The 23,319-nt window shown below is 37.2% G+C and overlaps 1 protein-coding gene across 2 annotated transcripts in view; it reads right to left on the reverse strand.

The window, feature by feature from the left end:
• Nucleotides 1-23,319, reverse strand: part of LOC118277059 (RNA-binding protein fusilli) — a 105,659-nt gene that overhangs the window by 24,966 nt on the left and 57,374 nt on the right. For both annotated transcript variants that reach the window (XM_035595718.2, XM_035595717.2), the window contains exons 3-6: nt 21,091-21,173; nt 19,268-19,452; nt 18,109-18,198; nt 17,802-17,856 (exon numbers count right to left, since the gene is read on the reverse strand). In XM_035595718.2, the coding sequence (XP_035451611.1) occupies nt 17,802-17,856; nt 18,109-18,198; nt 19,268-19,452; nt 21,091-21,173 (413 nt within the window). The remainder of the gene's footprint in view (nt 1-17,801; nt 17,857-18,108; nt 18,199-19,267; nt 19,453-21,090; nt 21,174-23,319) is intronic.

The raw sequence follows: 23,319 nt of genomic DNA on the forward strand, positions 1-23,319 counted from the left end.
TCCATGGTCGGCGGCGATTGCTTACCATCAGGTGATACGTCTGCTCGTATTATACCGACTTACACCATAAAAAAAATTTGAACACACTAATTATTTCGTTTTCTTATCCGCTCTTAGCAACAACGTTTTAATTAATAAGAATAACACACGTATTATAATAAGTTTAGTATAACAATGACTCCCAAAACGCGTGACTGCGTCATTTCACACGGCTTGCGTTGGCGTTCGCTTCTAAAGTCGTAAAATTCTCCCGGAGCCCATTATTATGTAATAATAACAATATTTATCTCATTTATTCCATCTATTCTTGTGTTTAATGTAACATTTTCTCAGTAAAATCGTAGCATTTGTACTCTGATGTGAGTATTAGGTACTTAGGTCCGTAGAGTTTTTTGACTGCACGGTTGGCGCGGTGGCTGGGCAACTGGCTGCCGTGCAACGGGTAGCGGGTTCGATTCCCGCACGGAGCAATTCTTTGTGTGATTCACAAATTGTTGTTTCGGGTCTGGGTGTCATGTGCATGTGAAATTGTATGTTTGTAAACGCACCCACGACACAGGAGAAAATCCTAATGTGGGGCAACGTTTAAAAAAAAAGAGTATTCAGATTGCATCAATTGTTTTAGCGTGAAAGAGTAACAAACATACATTCATTCTCACAAACTTTCGAGTGTATAAGATTAGTTTGATAGTGAGATTTGTACAGATTGAGTTCTACAAAGCCCTGTAAGTCGAGCATGGTTTGTAGGTTATAAAATGAACGTCTGGAAAAGTCATTACGTTTGGTGAGAAGCCCAAAAACTAACACCAGCTGTCTTGCTTTGAAATTCAATAAATCTACACTCTAATATGTATCAAGCTGAAGAGTTTGTTTGTTTGAACGTGCTGATCTCCGGAACTACTAGACCGATTTGAATAATTCTCTTCTCATTCAGAAAAGAAATTGACAGACATTGATCACCACGCTTGCTCAAGGTGAGTTTCCGATTTCAAACTTACCGATTTTATATCTCACTCTTACAATATTAAGAACAATCAATAATTATTATATTATTTACTAATCAATGCACTTTAATTACCTAAGCTACGTCTTACGTCATAGTTTTATTAAAAAATAAACAGTCGTTTGATACATTTCTATACCAAGTCACATGACCTATATTTATGGAATAAACCTAGCATTTATCGTAACCTATTTAATGACGATTTTATAAGCAAACTTAGTATCTATGAAACATATAGCGATTGGAATATTTATATCTATGAAGATAGCAGCGTTCTTGACCCCAACCCGCGACGTTGTACATAATAACATGATGTTAGATACATGTTATAGCTAGTTTTATATGTTATACACGGTGTAACAAAAAGGGGGTATACATAACAAGTGCACGGTTTCTAGATAACATAACAAACGATACGGGAAGGGTTTTTTAAACTCATATTTTCATGGAACGAAGTTATGAATTTTTCCAATACATAAAATTCCAGAAACCGAACATCAAAATTAGGTAGATAGTGGTACTAGGCGATCAGATTTACAGAAGAAATGTTTCGTAATATTAGCGAGTGACCCCTGTAGTGTTGTGATACATTTGTATGATTTTAAATCAAGAACCATGCGACACCAAGTATCTTTTTAAACGTATTTTGAGCTGAAACTTTGTGTAGAGATTCTATTCAACCTGTATCCTTCAGGGCTTCTTGATGTATATGGGTATTTTGTTACACGCTGTATACATGGTAGTTTTATTTTAATGAGGGAAAATCATCTAATGATCATCCCGCCTTGGGTGAGGTGAGAGGGAGTGTCAGACTCTTAATGACTAAAAACCAGCCCGTTCCTTCTCCTGCTTTGAGCCGGAGCCCCGGTAACCTTTTACGTTGTCTGCAGCTTCAGATGGTAGATAGTTTTAAGAGCTCAAAGAGCTATTAGACCACCACAGATGAGGCCCAGTAGGGCTGATGCCTGATCCGGAGCTGCGGTCTACCTAGCGGGTTTACCAAGGCTCCGGTTTGAAAAGCAGGAGTAGGAACGGGGTGGTTTTTAGTCAGTAAGAGTCTGTACATTCCCTATGGCCTGCTTAAGTCGAGAGAAGTCATTAGATGATTTCCATCCCTCAAAAAAAAAAGCATTTTAGGTGCATTCTTTCTATGGTTTAGTCCACAATCCCTACTGTCATAATTTTAGGCTTAGCTTTCTGGTTGCGAACATAGCTTAACACTTTAAACGCCACAGGGGTCACCGGTGACCGACGTTAGCGGAGGATTTGCTTTCAACAGTTTTCTATTGGCAGTCAAAGACTTAATAATAAGCAAAATAGGTTTGCCAAAGAAATCTATACTACAAGAAGCGAATGGCCTAGCAAGGCACAACTAACAATCATGTCACATAAGTGTTTTATTATAATAATATGAGGGATAAGTACCTGAGTACGTGTGACAGGTCACAGCAGACAATGTGCATTATGTTATCTATAGGTGAGGCCAAACCATAACATGCCGAGCAATAATACCAACCACATGACATGATTTTACCATTTCAATTCTATATTACCGTTTGAAGTGGGAAGTTCTTGGGAATTTAAAGTATAGGAAAGAGAGAGAGAAAGCATTTGTTTGACAAAATGGACTATAAATGAAAAAAAATAAGTGTGGGAGAGCCATGATTTGGCACGAATGGGCCGGCTCAACCGGAGTGATACCACGGCACAGAAACCGATGTGAAACAACCCTTGCCTTGTGTTTCGTTGTGTGAGTGAGGTTACCGGAAGCTCAATTACCCTATTCCCAAAATGGAATAAGAAAAGAAAATATGGATAGATTATTTATTTTAAGAACTATTATAGTATCTGCCAGCGGTTTCGCTCGCGGTCCGCGGATGCAGAAAAATCAATTTTTTCCCGATCCCTTTAGCCAAATATGTGTCGTTTGCCACAAAACCTCGTCTGCTCGTTTGCCACCAATCCCATAAAAAAAACCAGCCCCAATCTCCCCAGAAACGTAACTTATTTTCATTTCAATTGAAAAAAGTCAGCAACATTTTCCGAATGCATATCTAAAATCCGGTTGTATCGGTTCAATAATAGTGCAAATAGCGCGTTGCAACACAACACTGCCGTGCCGTTCACACATCGATTTATATTTGAAATTAAAATTGCCAGTTTGTTTCTTATCAAGAGAGAAGTGACGCATCGTTTCGTACTCGTATCGCTTCTATATTGAACTAAAGGAAACGGATTATCGACCTGTTTTAGAGTTTTTTATTTAGGTATAATGGTAAGGAAGTCCTATGGCCCAAATTAATGGTTTAAAATTAGTTGATTGTACTCGATTTTTGATAGAAACTAATCATATTGTAACACTAATGCCTATTATAAATGAGAAAGTTTGTGCGTTTGGATGTTTGTCCGTCAATCATGCTGAAACTACTGAACGGATTTTGATGAATTTTGGTATAGAGGCAGTTGTATGAGTTGACTTGGGTGATAGGATATGGATATGGTCTGGAATAACCCATAAGATACCTATTTTTTATCCCACAGGAACGCGAATTTTAAACCGCTAACAGAAGCTAGTGCGAAATAAATACATCTATAATATTATGTAAAATATAGTCTTTTTGGAGAGGAAATTCATCCAGTGACTTCTCCCGCCTTAGGCAAGGCGAGAGGAAATATCAGACTCTTACTGACTAAAAACCACCCCGTTCCTACTCCTGCCTTTCGAGCCGGAGCCCCGGTAACCCGCTAGGTAGTCCGCAGCTCTAGGTTGTTTAGCATATCGCAAGCATTCTTAATTATTTATCTTCCATTTGTCTGACGCATTCACGTGTAAAAGGATATTGTCATTCAGCGATAGAGGTTGGACGGTTGTGTACAAAAAAATTGCGTAAAATTTTAATGCTATTTTAGTGAAAGGAAGTCAAAAGAGTAAGTAATAATTTAGGTACATGATAAAAATATCCGACATATTCTTCCCTAAGGAAATAGGAAGTATTGCAAATTATTTAGTCACTAGATTCTGCCAGTAGCTTCGCTTGGGTTCTCGTGGGATAAAAAGTATCCTATGAGTTATTCCAGACCATAATCTACCCCTGTACCAAATTTCATCCCGTTCTCAGCACATCAGTTACAGCGGTTTTGACGTGATTGAGTAAACATACACACAAACATAACCTCATTATTTGAGTTTATGTGCTTATGTATACTTATACGTAAACATACACACAAACACATAATGAGTTTATGTGTTTGTGTGTACTTATACAAACTTTCGCATTTATAACGTTAGAATTTTACCTAATGTTATAATGTGAGGTTTTCCTCATGGTGTGTTCCAATTACAATTTCCTACCTAATTAGAAATACGAATTTGTGTGTATATTTGTTATTCAATCACGTCAAAACTGCTGAAGGTTTTTGGATGAAACTTGGAACAGTGGTACACACATATTATACTACTTTCGATCCCACAGAAACGCAAACGAAACTGCTGGCAGATGATAGTTACTTGAACTACTATTTATGAAATTCCAAGATGTCGGATTACTTATAAGTAGTGTGGTTTATATAGTATATATTGTTTCTAAGCCATAGCGTTTAATGTTGATGTGAAAGTGTGTTTGACAACTGACGCGAAATCCAAGAATAGTGGGAATCGTGAATCGTTTCGTTCACAAAGAACTGTTTCGCAAACCATTTTACTGATTTACATATTAAGAATTATTTTCTAAGTGTTATAATTGAAAATCAAATCCACAACTTGAAAATCTCAGATGATCCTTAAAAGTTAAGAGACTGGAAAATGCCCGGCATTACTCAAATCTTCTAAACTAGGGATCATAATATTATGTTAGTTAATTCAGACTGCCGGGCAAGGTGTCTCTGGTTCGATTCCTGTGTCGGCAGTTTATCCAAAATTTCTTATTAGCAGCACAGTCTGGAATTGTGCCCAGTATATGGCAATAGGCTCACCCCTTATTACTTGGGACTTATAACACCAATGGTGAATAGTAGGTATACATTGTAACGTGCACCTCTGCCTACCCCTTCTAGGACAAAAAGGTGTGACGATACGATCGAATAATTCGCACCGAAACCTAAACAGTCAAAACGCAAAGAAATGACAAAAACTACCAAAATATTTACGTTTCGTACCATTTTGTGTGGTGAGAGGAAATGTCCACAACATTGCGTGGACAATGTAAAGATACAACGAAGTAATTAGACGGTAAAAGACACAGTAATTAACTAGTTTGTCATTAAGTAAACGAACTTGTAATGAAATTATGTCAAACACATTTTATATTAATAGAGGAAATATTTGATCGTTTGTTTGTATTGATTAAATAATGTCCAAATACTCAAATGCCACTTAATTTTAAGACGCTCTCAAGAACAGTTTTGTCGCTACGAGTTCTTTATAAATGACAGAGATAGCACGATATTTAAGTACCTACAACTTGAGTTTTTCAGTATTCGGACGTAAGCTTCGAAACTATTGGACCGATTTGAAAATCTCTTTGGTTCCTATTGGGAAGTACATGTTTTTGGGAGTAACATAGGGTATTTTTTATTCTGACCGCTTACTCTTGAATCAATCTTCATCAATCATCAGTCTTAATGACAATGCAACTGTATATATAATAATAATAATGATAATTTAAAAGATTAATTCGCGACGGCCAATCATAACTTTTTTAAATATGATTTGCATTTTGCAATTTGAAACTCGTTCAGTCTAGCCTACGTCTAGGCATTGCGTAATTAGGTATAGGTATAGCAGTAATGCGATATCACTATCGAATACAATTCGTATAATAATACGAATTAAGCAAATAAAAATACTACAGTACCAGGCGATAAATATTGCACATCGACTTTTGAAAAGAGACAATTTTGTGTGATATTTTCATAATATTACGATCATTTCTTTGAGTAAGTAGTCAACTCGGACCACATACCTACGGCCCATTTGGGACGAGTTGGGGAAATTAAAAATAAATTAAATTTTTAGTGGTCAACTCGTCCCACTATTTTTTTTGTATGGATGTTTAAACTTTATCAATGTTTGGTACAGTTAGCAACACAAGATTTTAAATATTTTTTATAGCTTATTTCTTTACTTTCGTTTTGTTCATAGATTATTTCATATTAAAAAATCCTGAAGAAGTAAGAACCTCTTTTTTTAGTGTCGGTTAAATAATGTATTACCTAAACCTTTTTTAAAAATGGCACAAATTCATGTGTAAACCAAAATTACTAAGAATAGTAAACATGTGTGGCTTAAACAATGGTCATGGCGGTCACTTATGAAGTAAATCATAACATAGATAGAATTAAGTTCCTAGAAAATCTTTTTTTTCAACGAAGTAATAGAACTTCTTTATTTCCACACTAACCCTTTTGCTACTGACTGTACCTTATCTCATTGTGGTAGTGACGTGGGACGAGTTGACCACTAAAAATATTATTTTATTTTATTTTCTGCAACTCGTCCCAAATGGGCCGTAGGTATGTGGTCCGAGTTGACTACTTACTCATTTATTTGTACAAGCGTGGTGATTAATGCTCAAATCTTCTCCGTGTGAGAAGAGGCCTTTGGTCAGCAGTGGCCACTTATAGGCTGTTAATGTGATGTGATTTGAACAAAATTCTCTTTTACGATTCGAGGAGAGCGCTCGACTAGTATCAGCGCGTCGACTTAGCTGAGTCTCTCTAAAATTTTATGATTTTTATTCATGTCCCATGAATTGACAATTGAGATGAATTGACAAATTACCTGTTGGTAGGCGATCGGCGCCACCCATTGGCACCCGCAATATTAGAGGAGTAATGAGTGCTTAGTCGGTCTTTTGGAGGTTAGGAATTTAAGGGTTTATGAAATGAAATATTAAGAGGACTGGGTGTACGTTAATCTCAGTCACACTGCGAAACATAACGCAAACGTTGTTTCACGCTGGTTACGGAGTTATACCACGGTGAAGCCGGTAAAAACTCCGGCCAAGCCGGCCCACACACAAAGCATGGCTCTCCCACACGACTCTTGATGTGCAGTATTTATTGTTAGGTACTGTATTTAAAATGAAAAGTGTCTATTTAACAGTTCATGTGTAGTTACTGCTGACAAACAACTGTTGACAATATCCGATTTATGTTTGTTTGAAGTTACGAAATTACGTGAATAAGGTAAGGCGCACATTATAGACTTTGCGCGCAATTATTTACCTGCGTCGACTAAACGGAAATGTTGATGAAGCTATTCTTTTATTGCTTAGTTGCTGACTCAAGTTAAAGGATTCGTGGAAACGTTTGTGTGACATGGAATTTAGGTTTAGTACCTATATCAAATGATTATTGCGTTTGGTTTTTTTTGTTTTTAATAAATGGGATTCAATTAGTAGACTTTTGAATAATTAATTTTAATGAATAATGATAGTTAAGTAGGCTGTGTTTATTCATGTTCATATTTTTTTAACAATAAAGTTTGACTGCCAATAGAAAACTGTTGAAGGCAAATCCTCCGCTAACGTCGGTCACCGGTGACCCCCGTGGCGTGTAAAGTGTTAAAGAAAATATGTATTTATAAGTAAATAAGTTCTCGATATCTCTTTAAAAAACACATTAGGTACTTTTACTATTAACCGCAACTTAGTGACAAGTAGGTGAATAAAATATCTAGGTACGTAATGAGACCTAACTATCCGTCTATAACCATTTTCCTTAATCAATATTCTCTTTACTTTTAGGTACAATACGACCACGACATCTGTCATAATCATAATAAAGTGAAATAGTATTAGAAAAAAAATTGTCGCATATTTTTTCCGCAAAGTTGTAACCGTGCTCTCAACTTTATAGCTAAGCATGGCTCGAGTTACAGTCAACGGATCGGTTCAAAGTATAAGGCGGTGTACAAACGAAGACACTTTTTAACCGTAGCGCCAGACGGACAACCTTTTTAGTTAAATAGTTAGTAACTGCCGCACTCAGATACATTTAACAATTAATTAAACTATTCTTTATAACGATTTTGTATCGAAAACAACTAAGAAATGGGTTATGTAGCCATTAAATAACTCTGAGTACGGTAGTAAGAGTCTGAAAGTCACCCTGGCCTCAACCTGGCTAAAAGAAAACGTTGCGACACTCAAAAGTTTGTTTGCACGGTTGGCGCGGCAGTGGCTGGGTAACCGGCTGCCGCGTAACGTGTAGTGGGTTCGATTACCGTACGGAGCAATTCTTTGTGTGATCCACAAATTATTGTTTCGGGTCTGGGTGTCATGTGTATGTGAACTTGTATGTATGTTTGTAAACGCACCCACGACACAGGAGAAAATCCTAGTGTGGGTCAACGTTTTTTTGTAAAGTGTCTACGTCTGCGCCCTGCCTAACCTCACAAATGTGTTCCACAGAGGTTGACATTTGAACGATATCGAATGGTATTTTTTTGTTTCAGTAAGAATGAACGAGTGAGTGAGACAAAGCTAGCGTTTGGTTTGCCGTCTCTTTTCTTTATTTGTTTAATTTGAACCTCTTCACCTTTTGTAACCCCTATGCAAAAAGAGGGGTGTTTTGGCTTTGACCTGCCTGTCTGTCTGTGAGCCCTTTGCTCTTGAATGAATGATCCGATTTGTATGCGGTTTTGTTTATTCTTGTTATCGGTATATGTAGAGATGCATTTAAGTAGTTTATAGAAAATTATGCACGTATTTCCGATATATTAGTCAAATATCTTATACAAAAATTACAACATGTGTCACTTGGCAAGAAGACTATTGTTTGCCATGTAAAAAAATACTAAAATTTAACGATGCGGTATTCTAACCTCCTAAACTTAGATACAACACGTGTCTTCTTGTAACAACAGGTGAAGTTATTTAGTGAAAAAAATGGTGATAGTTAATGAACAAATGTAAATTAACTAAAGGACTATACACCTGACTGAAACCTGCCCACCTGCCACTGATTTATGTCAAACTCTCTACCTAAGAGTTTGACATAAATTAGTGGCAGGCTGCAACTCCTCTAGGAGTGGTGAATATTATGGCAAGCCCTTATGTAGAGGAGACCCTAGCTTTACAATAGACGATGATGAGTGTAAGATGCTCTCAAAGCAATAGAGAAAGAGATGAAGGTTTAAGTTAGAAGTATAGAGCTCATTGAGCTAAAGTAGTCTTACTAATATTCTAAACGCGAAAGTTTCTGAGTTAATGTGTTTGTTACTCAATAACGTCAAAACGGCTGAAGGGATCAGGATGAAATTTGGAACAGGGGTAGATTATGTTCTGGAATAACACATAGGATACTTTTTATTCCATAGGAACGCGGGTGAAACCGCTGACAGAAGCTATAGTGTTATTGAAAAATGTCCAACAGTGAAAGCAAAACTAATAGGAGATCTTGACAGGTGGCTGGTGAATGCAAGGAAGCTTTTATGCAGTAGGCGTCTAGAGGCTGATGATGACGTAATAATAACCGTGATATCTGATATTAACTTGGAAAGAAGATCTGGAGATGTAAAATCAAGCTGTTTACTTCTGCTATCTATAGAACTTTCTATGAAGTGGTCCTTTAGATACTGGATCCCTTATGGAGAGGTGTTAGTAAGTGGATATCGCACGTTTTCGCCAGAAAAAATACTTTGCAGAATCAACACAGATTTGGGGAAGTTTCTTAGTAGAGAGGTATGTAAGAATCGTAGAGAAAAAGCGAAAGAGGTATGTAAGAATCGTAGCAATTGGCGGTCCGTTGTCTCTACCTACCCCAATGGAAGACAGGCATGAAGTTATGTATGTATGTCTTAGTAGAGAGAGACAGATTAGAAATACATTTTTTGCGTTTGACAGACCAATTTCTGGGTAAGGTTATAAGGCTATCTATCACGCTGAGAATGAATCAGTATGGTATATTGTCTGGATTGGAGCCGGTAACATTATATTCTGTCTTAACCTTGCAGAGGTCACAAAACTTTAGAAGAAGAAAGCATAGATTTATAAGTCAGATACTATTGGACAGACGACAGCACATCAGATGCCACAATCTATCTTTCAAATTTAAACTTTAATGCGGTACAATAAAGTTAATAATAATCTATTAAAAACTTAAGGTTAACTTGACACGCTGCTGTCAATACTTATGCAGAAGAAAAGGTGCTCGCGACAGCACATTAGATGCCACAATCTGTCCATCAAATTTAAACTTTAATGCTGTACAATAAAGTTAATAATCTATTAAAAACATAGGTTAACTTGACAAGCTGCTGTCAATACTTTTGCAGAAGAAAAATTGCTCGCGACAGCACATTAGATGCCACAGCATGTCTTTCAAATTTAAACTTTAATACTGTACAATAAAGTTAATAATCTATTAAAAACGTAGGTTAACTTGACAAGCTGCTGTCAATACTTTTGCAGAAGAAAAGGTGCTCGATTTAACCTTTTCGAGGTCACTTGCAAAAACTTGACATTCAATTATGATTTCTGTGGCATTGATAATAAGAGATATATGGCTCTATTATTCGCTGTATCTATTGTCATTTAACATTTCTGAATACATAGAAATGTGTTGTTTATAGACGTAAACAAATAGAATTATAAGAAATAGACTTGACGATGGAATTAATGATGAAGTTCTTGGTTATAGCGTTTAAACATATTTTCAACCGTATCAGGAGTCATATAGAGCTGCTTAGAGTTGCTACACTGACGAATATTAGTCTGGAACTAAGTATGAACACGAATGACTTGCGAAGCAAACTAATTATTGTAAAGCTATCAACGCTCACCTTGTTATCTTAAGTTGCTGCTGAAGACCGATAAAGGCGCAAGAGTCCCGAAAGCGTACCACTTTATCATATAACAAACACTTGACAATCCTGTGCTGCAGCTTATCGCTATTTTTTATTACACTACCACGGGTAACGGTGACGCGTTTCAAAACATAAAATTTCAAGATAAAGACGGTTTTTGTTTGTTCAGTACACGGTCGAGACGTCCAGCCCGCGCGGCGGTCGGGGACGGAATGCGTTAACGTGACGCCGTGCGACACTTCACTTGCGCCTGAGTTGATCCCTGTACTAAGAAACTTGACTGTTGTTCTCCTAGCTTATTTTGTTCTTGATCGATTCCAATGCTTGTTTGTGTTAGATAATAGAATATCTATGAAATGAGTTCATAATCGGCTTATAGTTAGAAAAAATCTTTTTCTTGAGGTTTATTGAATAAGATGACGAAATAAATAAGAAATGTTTTGTTCCTAGCAGTAGCATGAGTGTGAGGTTGATAACATATTGTTATAAAACTTCCTATATCTATCTATCTGAGACTCAGAAATAAACAGACCTTGATAGAAACATTAAACTGTAATAACTAAATACAAAAGGTATCAAAATTAGATTAAGTAATTCGTTGGACTACTGATTTTGAATAGAACATAATAAAAGCCGAACTGGAAGTCATTGGGAATAGCCTTTAATATTCATTAATAGATGTCTTGGACGATTATGATGACGATGATGGTAACCACGAGCCCAAGACTGGATGGTTAATGAGCACATCACATCAACAGCCTATAAGTGGCCACTGCTAACCAAAGGTCTCTTCTCACACGGAGAAGGTTTGAGCTTACTAACTACAAACCACCCCATACCTACTCCTGCCGGATTACCTTTTTTGAAATGGAGAAAACTTCACAAGGCGCCTTTTTTTGGGAAAAGTAGAGAGTGTGGGAATTTGACCTCACTAAAACCTCCCCAGTGGCCTAGCAATCTGCACCTAAAGGAAGGCCTCCTTTAGGTGCAGATTCAAAGGAGCCGGAGAATCTACAAGCTAGGCAGACCTGGGTATGATTTCAGGGTTTCTTGGAAGAAATCTTTTGTCTACATCAATATTGAAATCCAGGACACTAATCATCGCCATCACCTTAAACCCTAGCACCCTCAAGATTAGCGTCCAACGATAGGGCATCTATAAATAGTGCCTAAGTACTAAGATTATAATAACAAATAGATAAGGCGTCTCATTCAGGAGTACCGTGATCATTAGGGCTGATAAGAGCGTGCTTTGATAGTTTGTGGGGGGACTTTGAGGTCTGATGACGGATTGATTTAGGTATCCTGTTAATTGTATAATGCTCTGTAGAGAAGGGCTCAAAAACGATCGCGGATGACGTCCAAAAGTGCCTTGATTTGAAATAAATGACATTGAAAATGGTTCCTATTAAAAGTCCCCATTCATGATGTTTCTGGTTGCATACTACAGTGGCCTATTTTTCTTGTTGGTATAAGCCAGTAAACGAGCAGACGGATCACCTGATGGTAAGCAATCGTCGCCGCCCATGGACACCAAAAAGAGTTACAAGTGCGTTGCCGGTCTTTTGGGGGTTAGGAATTTAAAGAGTTGTTGGTGAATCGGGAATCCTGCTCTTCTGGAGCCCTGGTAATTCGGTAGGTAGTCGCAGCTTCGGGTCGGACATCAGCCCTACCATTTGCTGTGGTGGTCTGAAAGCTCTTTGACACTTGTGAACATATTGGGAATGAGATTAGAACTGCAAAGAAAGAGAAAAAGATCCAACTACCTCAAACCTTCAGATACAAATTTAATTCATCAGAAACTCTTTTACGACCGAACAACAAAGATCGATTGAACAAGCAATGTATCGCTCCCACCTGAGAAAGCGGCTACAGTGACGAATGTTCACAAAACGCGTTCAGTAGTACAAGGCATGATGTTTAGTTTACACAGCGAATTCAGAGTCAGGTAACATTGCGCTGGAAACGGTGCACGTGCATCGAATTTTGTTGATACGCTGTTTTTATGTACTCGGACTAGATTATATCGAAATATAGAAGTGTGGGAGAGCCATGCTTCGGCTCGAATGGGCCGGCTCGACCGGAGTGCTACCACGGCCTCACAGAAAACCGACGTGAAACAACGCTTGCGTTGTGTTTTATTGTGTTAGTGAGGTTACCGGAGGTCTATTAATCCCCTTATCAATCCCTGATTTACCAACAACCCTTAAAATCGTAATCCCCAAAATGCTGGTAACGCACTGGTAACGCCTCTGGTGTTCCAAGTGTCCATGGGCGGCGATTGCTTACCATCAGGTGATCCGTCTGGTCGTTTACCGGCTTATATCATTAAAAAAATTGGTTTGTAATGTAACAAAGCGCTTCTTAATAGAAACTTTATCTGTAAAACGACTGCACGGTTGACGCTGTGACTGGGCAACGGGTCCGATTCCCGCACGAAGCAAATCTGTGTGATCGACAAATGGTTGTTTCGGGTCTGCGTGGCATGTGTATGTGAACTTGTATGTTTGTAAACGCACCCAACAAAAAAAAATACAATCAGCGTAAAGCGAAATCTGTTACTGTTTTCTCGAGATTTGCGCCTAGCAACACATTTACCGATGCATTTTTATATTACCTATCTATAGTATATGTAGATAGACCTTACTAGCTGAAACAATTAATCCATTCCCTATTCTAAGAAGAGATCAAAGAATCGAAGGTATGTGCCATGTGCCCAACCATGAGGTCATTCGCTAGGAATTATTGAATGAAATAACAAGTAGGAAAAGGAAAGAATAACTGTTGGCGTATGGTATGTTATTATAGAAATTATAATTGTGGTGCATTTTAATAGTGAACTGAAAATTTATGAGTTCTTTCAAGGGAAAGAACATCTTAACACGAAAGACCTTAGTAGGTATGAATTTATTTTTTAAGGTAAGCGTCCTTAAAATGGTACAGGCCCACATCGTACGCATCGTACGCATTCCGTATGACGTCATCAGTACGCATCGCATGTAGGCATTGCCGATGATGCGGATCAGTGGACGCAGTTGTATGAGTTTCTATACAAGACAAACTAAAATCCGTTGCGTGCGATGCGTACGATGCGTACCTTTAGCGAGCAATCATTCACAAAAACGAAAAACAATTAAAAATTGGTAATCTCAACAAATCCAGAGCACCTACCTAGATTAGGCACAAACGTATTTATTCGATTTATCAATTAGAAATTAGATATAAATCTGAATGTACTATGTAACAATTTATTTACTACTAAAGCTATATAGGTAGTTGAATTATCAGATAAACAGCAGCTAACACAAATTATATCGTTGATTGAGCAAGAATGAATAAGGAAAAGTAAGTGATTGCGATAGTTGTGATTAAAATGTATCTATCTGTGTTTGTCGATAATGTTGCTACTGTAGATAATGTACTAAACACACGAACAAACATGTCATACCATGAAAGTTACATCATTGAAATTCTTTAAAAATGGACTTTACACTTGTAATGTTTGACTGCACGGTTGGCGCGGTGGCTGAGCAACTGGCTGCCGTGCAACGTGTAGCTAGATCAATTACCGCACGGAGCAACTCTTTGTGTGATCCACAAATTGTTGTTTCGGGTCTGGGTGTCATGTGTATGTGAACTTGTATGTTTGTAAACGCAGCTACGATACAGGAGGAAATCCTAGTGTGCGGCAACGTTTCTTAAAAAGAAAATGTGCGTCACAGCAACGTAACATAGCATATCTCTGGTGGAAAAGCACTCTTATTCTCTTGATATCTTTCTTAAAACCTTCTCTCTGTGTGAGAAGAGGCCTTTTTCCCTATAGTAGGACACTAAAAGGCTGATGATTACACCCGTAATTTTTTTTTTTTGGAAGTGGGATGGTCATCCAATGACTTCTCCCACCTTGGGTGAGACGAGAGGAAGTGTCAGACTCTTACTGACTAAAAACCACACCGTTCCTTCTCCTGCTTTGAACCGGAGCGCCGGTACTTTAAACCGGAGCTCCGGTAAAGTACCTATATGCTTGGGCCAAGATTTCCATTGGGTCCAAGACAGATCAAAGTCTCAGTCCAAGATTTAATTTTGCATAACGGTATGATCTTTCATTTATCTAGCAGTAAGTCCGTCGATAACCTCGTGCGTATAAGTTAACACGTCTTTACGAGGGTTAACATAATTAAATTATGTTCCATATCGAACCGGATTCGATCGGATTGATTTATGACTTTTTAAACTGTAGACCTCTTGTCTATTTCCGTGTTAAGCTAAGCGTCCACAGATCCGCATCGTACGCAACGCACGGATTAATTTTTCAGACTGCGTCCACTGTATCGACAGCGATCGGATTGCCGACGCGAGTATCAGCAATCGGATTGCCGATACCACTTTCACTCGGATTTTTGGCATCAGCATTCCGTATGACGTCATTGGTAGACATCGCATGTAGGTATTGCCGATGATGCGATCCATACGATACGGATCAGTGGACGCAGTTGTATAAGTTTCTATACAAGACAAACTGAAATCCGTTGCCGCACGCAACGCATTTCAGTTTGTCTGCGTACGATGCGGGGCCTATGAACGCTTACCTTTAGGGTCTAATAACACTAGGCAACACTCAAAATTTCCCGGGGAAAATTCATACCGTATTTTATTGATAATCATACACCTAATACCAGAAAAATAATAATTTATTTCAGTCACGTATAGGAATGGAGATTTTAACATTTTTGTAAAAAATCACTTTTTTTATTAGTTTTGGAGGCTAGCTCTAAATTCTTCTTAGTAACGATCACAATAATATTTTGTAGTGTCAGTATACATTGATTTCTTTCGCCATGTCTCGCTTTTGTGTTAATTCTCTGGATTTATTTTGTTTTATTTTCACCGAAGAGTAAAAAAAAAACCCATAACACCGTTAAGTAATTACGAAGTGTTATCGTGCATATTTTGGTTTAGACGTTCGCAACCAAGATAAATATTGGGTGCCACACATGTGTTGCTTCTCATGCCACAAGAATTTGACAAACTGGTTTAATGGAAAACCAACTAAGATGCCTTTTGGTCAACCTATGATTTGGCGAGAACCTAAGGATCATGTAAGTGACTGTTATTTTTGTCTCACAGATGTCAAAGGATTTTCTAAGAAATCTAAGCACACAGTAAAGTACGCAGAGGTGTCTTCCGTAACAAAACCAATACCACATTCAGAAGATCTTCCAGTACCTAACCCACCAAGTCACGTTGAATCCTCAAGTAACACTTCTAGTTCTGATGATGAATGTGAAGACATTCAAGTGGCAAGTACATCTAAAGCACCGCATTTGATCAGCCAATCTGAGCTTGACGATCTTTTTAGAGACTTAGACTTACCTAAGGAAAAATGCAATGGATTTGTTCAAGTCACGGAATTTTTTTGGGAAATAAACGATCGCCTCAATATGAAAGCCTTATAAACCAATTGTTACATGCTTATAAACAACTGGGGTGCAATATGTCATTAAAAATACATTTTCTGCATTCGCACCTTAATTTTTTTAAAGAAAATCTAGGCGCAGTGAGTGATGAGCACGATGAGCGCTTTCACCAAGAAATTGCCTCAATGGAAAAGCGTTATCAGGGAAAATGGACCACTGCAATGCTTGCAGACTACTGCTGGTTTTTAATTAGAGAGACACCAACCTCTTCTTATAACAGGCAGGCCAAAAGAACAAAAACTAGTTTATTTTTCAAGTCTAAATAATATTTTACTTTAAAATAATAACAAAAAATTGTTAAAACTAAAAATAAATTTCTCTTAAAAGCTATACGTGACTGAGATGTTTTATTTACTGTTCTAAGTTCTCTATACCATGGCCTTTCCGAATCACACAATCAGATCTCTGTAAAAAAAAAAATATTTTTTTTGTTGCCTAGTGTAATTTCTTCTTCTTGTCGGTTCTAAATCCCAAACGACTTGTGGTCGATACAATATGTCTTCTTTTTTTATTATTATGTATCAGCCTTCTCCTATCTCGGAGTTGCGGATTGCTTAGCGGATTATCAGGGCTTCGGGTCGAAGCGCAGGAGTAGGACACAGATTTAAATTTAATGCAACACCCTCTACCATCTCTGTCAGATATCAATCGCCCACTCTAAATAAGACTCTAGGACACAGGTAATAGAGTACCTTCACACATTAGTTCTGAATCGCCCATTCAAAAAGAGATTCTATAACACAGGTAATAGAGTGCCCTTTACCTTTTACACATTCACAGTTCTTTTAATTTAATTTTACAAGGTTGAACATTCGACCTTCAAGATTGGATAGGTCGGAATCGCAGCATTATCGATAGAGAAGCGAGCAGTCGGTCCCCAGTGCACGCATGATAATATGATATAATAATATTATTACAATATCTGCCGCGTATCAACCAGTTTGGAGGACGAAAGGAGAACTGATAACAAGTGAACTTTATATCTTATATTCTGTACACTTAGTATGAGTTTGCTTTACGTTTAAAATAATCGACAGAAGAGAGCTATTGGCGGTCTGATTTGCTGGCTCGAATAAACCAACCAATCAGAGTGTTGAACGCGCTTTTTGTTTCGATTACTTTAAATGTAAAGGAAACTCGTACTAAGGGTAGGTACCTACCTACTGGCATCACGATCGAGATACTCGGACATAGGATGTTGCGACGATTTTGTTATAAACTTTGAGCTAATGTTAGTAAAAATAGCACCGTTTTTTTTAAATACTGTCAGTTGTATCGTCTAATATATAAACACGGCCATATAAGTATTATTCTTTATTTATAGTCGCTGCGGTTATGAGATTTTGTAATTGCAAGCGCCTGACAGAAAAGTCATATCACAAGTTATCTATTTGCAACATTATGCCGTGAGTTTTTCTAAAGGCACTATGAAAAAATTGGTATACGAGTATAAACTTAAATAGGAAAAATTTGAAAAATTGGAAAATAAATAATAATTTAAAGTGAGACTTACCAAATACCAGTTTCTAAAACTAAATCGACAGTCTCGGGCAACTCTAACCGGAAACCTGGAAAATAGATAATAAATAATTAGCAATCATAATACTTACATTTTTATTTTTTAAAGTATTTTAAGATGTAAATAATAGTATATTTCTCTTTATTAAATCCATTGCATCCATTCATAATATATCCAACCCATTCTTTTTCTTCTCTGGGATTAAGTTTAGAATTTGTTTCTTTTACGATACTTTATAACTAAATAATTTATAATTTCTTTACATTAAGTTAAATTAACTAAAAGCAAGAAATATGCTTACCATCAGTGATTATCCTCTGAATAATGCTGGCCATGTCTTTCACTTCGGCAGCGTAGAAGTTGTCTCCGCTGTACGGACTTATTCCTAAATCTGTACATTTGTTGTTAAAGTATTATTGTTTAAAAGAATATGGTTACACGTATAAAATGTTTAAAACTACTAAGCTTGCTTAATTCGTTAACTATCTACAAAAATGCACACATGTTTAACTAAATTTACCAATAAAGTAGGAAAATGTCTAGCAAGAATGGTACAATATGTAAAGGGTTGATTGGTAGAAAATGACTACGGCATTAAGCCCAACTTTGACGGATGTATGTGCATGAAGGGCTAAATAAATTAATAAGTAAATGCGAAAAATTAGTACATATAACAAAATACAAAAATAATTAAAACCTACCAATAATTAATATTAAAATAAAAACGCAGTGGGCGCCTACTATTTTATTTTTAGCAACTCAGATAATAACTACAAATTGCAGTTAAAAATAGGTATAGGTACTATTATTATTTTAAACCGAGCCTATTGCTATTGTGTCAGCTTTAATTATGAGATTGTAATAATTATAGGATAGTTATAATTATAGTTTGTAGCGCATCACCTCTAATTTGTCAACGTCAAGGATAATACTTGTTCCTACAGTTACTTGACGAGATAAATATCGATGATTAGCAGGCTGATTTTTTTCCTAATCTGTATATTCTTTAACATGACAGACTCTGATAAAAAGTTATGAAAAACATATTATTACGGATTGACAAATCAAATCGGGTTGTTTCGACTCGGCCTGATTGATTCCACGACATGACAGAAAAACGACGTGAATACACGATTGCGTTGCATTTTACTGTGTGAGTGAGGTTATCGGAGAAGCCCAATTCCCTCCTCATTAATCTACTCATACCTAAATCTTTAATCTTCCTTAACCCCCAAAAAACTGGCAACAAGAGAGTTCACTTGTTGCCCTGGTGTTACGGGTATACATGGGCGGTGCCACGGAATACAGAAAGTGGTGCCAATTGCTTAGTTGCTTACTATCAGGTGTGGTACATCAGCTTCTTACCACCCTATATCATAAAAAATACCTATAGTCTATCTATAGGTATTTCTTTTTACGTATAGGCTATAGAATACAATAATTTCTTTGAAAAAGGATACAGTTGAGCATATCTAACAGTGAGCCGGGGTGGTCGGGCGGCGGCGGCGGCGGCGGCACCGCGCGCGCACCGTTGACGGCACGCAGCGTATACGCGCGTACGTATTCCTTGCGGATGTCGTGGAAACGCGCGTAATACGTCGGCAGTGTGAGGTCCTTGCTGCACGCTTCCGGGTGGAGACATTGTCTGGAAAATAAAGAAGACAGAGAAGTAAGTACTTTGTTCTTATAATAATTATGGCTTTTAGAGCTGCGGACAAATTAACGGTTTACCGAGCCGAGGCTCGAAGTATGAGTATGAACGGAGTGGCTTTTAGTTCAATTTGACATTTCCTCTCATCTCAACCTAGGAGGGAGAAACCATCTGATGATTTTTACAATTCAAAAAAGGATATTATGGTATCTTTTTTGTACCCATCTAGAGGAAGTTTATCGAACACAAACCTGGACAGCCTGGACTCGTTAATTCTATCGTACGTTCAAAAATCAAGATAAGTAGTATCCATCACAAATAATACTTTTCTTCCACGATTCCAATCTTAACGTAAAAATGAACAATAACATCACAATTACCACACGATTTACACAAAAAAGAAATTCAAACTAGCTAGAGATCAACAGTTCACCAAGACCTTTTAACAAAACACTATCTACTAGTTATTCCATTTCGAAAAAGATCCCTTATCCCACCCATTCAAAGAAACATTAGAAATCTATAGAAAAACTCCTCAAACGATCGAAATCAATGCAGATCAGTAAAAAGTCAGCCTAATGTCATTATTTCTATGCAACCTCTACAATGACGCTGACACTGACGATTGTCATCACAGATTATAATCGAGGTAAAATTATGCTGATGGCGTGTCGAGTGTCACCTTTGATCTGGCATCCATTTTACTGGCGTGTTTAGGTAAACGACATTACGGAACGGATGAATGCTTTGCGCTTGTGTGCATTGTTGGACGATACGTTATAATGAATTTTGTGTTTGTAAGAAAGTAGTCAGTGAGGTTGTTGTTTTTTTTTTACCATGATACCACGGCCTCATAGAAAACCGACGTGAAACAACGGTTGAGTTTTGTTGTTAGTGAGGTTTCGGAGGACTAATTACCCCCTTTTCCAATCTTCCCAATCCCCAACAACCCTTAAATCCTCAAAAGGCCGGCAACGCACTTGTAACGCCTTTGGTGCTTCGGGTGTCCATGGACGGCGGCGATTGCTGACCATCAGGTGACTCCACCATACAAAAATAAGTATAAAATATTACTCTTTACCTTAAAAACCCATATAGCATTAATTGTTTTTCCAATATCGTGACGGATGACAGTGTGCAATGGAAACAGCACACAGAACAGTTGTCATGTTTACCGGATGTGCATAGATTGGCATCGGGTTTGGGCCATTGTAGTTTTTTCTTGGTACCCGACTTGACCTAGTCTCAGCTCTATTGCTTAATATACATATATATTTGTTATAACTATGTATGAAAGTTTTAAGCATATGCATAGAGGATTTTTTAGATTATTAGGTACCTAATTTAAATTTTTTAAAGGATATTTTTAGTAAAACTTTTGTGTTTCTATAGATATTGAAAAATGAATTTGTTTGTACGCTTATAGGATGACATTCATTCATCATTGTTATTTTCAACGAGGTCTTCAGAGGTCCTTATGTTGCATTGCTTCGCCTGACCCGGGAATCAAACCCGAGACCCTTTACCCTGGCAGTCGCACTTGCAACCACTCGGCCAACTACCAAGGCAGTAGTGGAAAATAAACCTTACGGTTAAGGAAATTAGGTTTAAAATGTATGTTAGTAAACTTACCTCAAAGGTGGTTGTCCGTCTGTCACTAGCCTGAAGAGAGGTGAGTGAGGGTCCACTTGTAGCGATCTCACGAACTCATCGAACTGAAACGTAGACAAACAAAAATTAATCTTAGATGAATAGAATTAAAGTTGCTTTTTCTATACCAATAATATCAAGCTGACGAGTTTCTTTATTTGTTTGACTGAACGCGCTCATCTCCGCAACTATTGGTGCGATTTTAATAATTTTTTTTGTGTTGAATAGTTAATTTATCGAGGAAGGCGTATAAGTAGAAGTAAAATATCACTCTATGACCAATAGGAGCCGAGCAGAGTGGGTGAAACCGCGCGGAAGAAGCTGGTCAAAGATAATTGGGTAAACGCTGTTGTCAAGCAGGAATTGCGTAGGTTTATGTTTAAAGAATATGATGTTTCAAGTAGGTATAAGAATTAAAATATATTTGAAAGCTGCTAATCTATATTAAAAATGTACACAGTATAATTAATAAAAAAACTGTAAAGTAAATGAACATCATAATTAATTGTAACAGCATTTTCCAATCAAATACCTACATAAATGCATCGCATAAGTAAAATTAAACAAAGATAAAACGTGAACTCAAAATATTCCAAAACCGATAAATAAACCCATAACTAACGTAACAGTTACCTACAAAATGAACGCTAAAATCTTAAAATTAAGAGCTAAATCTTTAAAAGCCAGTAGTCACTAATTGGTTTAGTGGTTTTCGGTGCTGAGTGACAAGAGTGGCCGGGCATCGAACTCCGGAATGTACTGTTAGGAACAGGTTACACTACCTGTCGTGAGAGGTAAATACTGTTGCACTTCCGTGAATGTGTTGCAACGTACGTACATACATATCTGCTGGTATATTATATGTATATTTTTATTAAGAGTTTGTTGTTATTAGGTAATTCATCTCCTCTCTCCAATTCATCAGGTTTCATCTAAATCCGTTGACCGTCCAGTTGTTGAGAATTGAGAAACAAACATATATGTTTGTTTCTCATAAAATGACAAATTTATAAATTTAAACTCTATAATCTTTCATGTTTTTTAACCGACTTCAAAAAAGGAGGTCCTGTATATGTATAATTATGTTTATGTATGTTATCTCGCGTTTAGCTAAACCGATTTTGATACGGTTTCAGCATTGTATCTTTTAGATTTAGCAGAAGTTTTGAATGTGTGTAATTTCAAACTACCTAAATCTATCTACATGTCAAATTTCATTTAGTCAGACCATCCAGCATCAAAGTAATATTTATTTATTCTCACAGGATTTAAATCTAATCAAGAGAAATCTTTTTACGTGGACGGAGCTGCAAGCGAAAACCTAGTTAAGGATTAATTTTATATGAAAAAACGCAAGTTATAATAATTTCTACAATATTTTTTTTTGCTTTACCCAGAAAGTGTACCTCCAATTAAATAAATATGCCTACTTGGTTCGCCTACGGCCCCAATCACGTACAAATACGTACGAAAAGCCGGATCTCTCCGCGACAACGTAAATTTTCACTTCAAGCTCATGACAGTAGGCAGGGCTTATGTAAATAATAAGTAGATGTATTTATGTATTAACTAGTAAATACTTAAAGTAGTGAATAGTCAAAATAATTAAATGTTTCTGAGCTGTAAGTAGTTTCATATTTAGTCGTGGTGGCCCGGAGGTTTAAGACGCTCGCTTCTCATGCATGATAGTGCGGGTTCGAAACCTACTGTGGCACTCCAGAACACTCGGACCCCACCTCAAAACACGAGCGGAATCGCTCCGCTCGATAACAGTGACATTTTTGGCGAGATTAACCTTGTTCGAAGATTGCATTCCCTAGTTCTACTCAACTTCCACCACATGACTATTGACCATAGCGACACCAAAAAAAGAAAAAGAAGGAAGATACACCATTCAGTACCTATACTTAATATTAAAACCATACATTTCAATAGATAGAATTGGAATCAATAACTTAGAACAACTACAACTTATTAGTTGCCAATATAACACCAAAAATAGCGAATCTAAGTTACGTCACCTATGTTTTATAATATGTATATTTTATGTGAATAATTAAAAGGAATCATTGACACTGAGATTGAAATGTAAGACATTTAGAGTGCGTTGATCTCCGGCAATCTCGTTTTGTTACAACTTGTATGGCTGCAGGAAAGTCTCTCTCTTTCGAGATGAGATGGTCAGTCTTTTGGGAATGGCTAATAAAGGCA

Source organism: Spodoptera frugiperda, chromosome 10 (assembly GCF_023101765.2).
Source record: "Spodoptera frugiperda isolate SF20-4 chromosome 10, AGI-APGP_CSIRO_Sfru_2.0, whole genome shotgun sequence".
NCBI lineage: Eukaryota > Metazoa > Arthropoda > Insecta > Lepidoptera > Noctuidae > Spodoptera > Spodoptera frugiperda.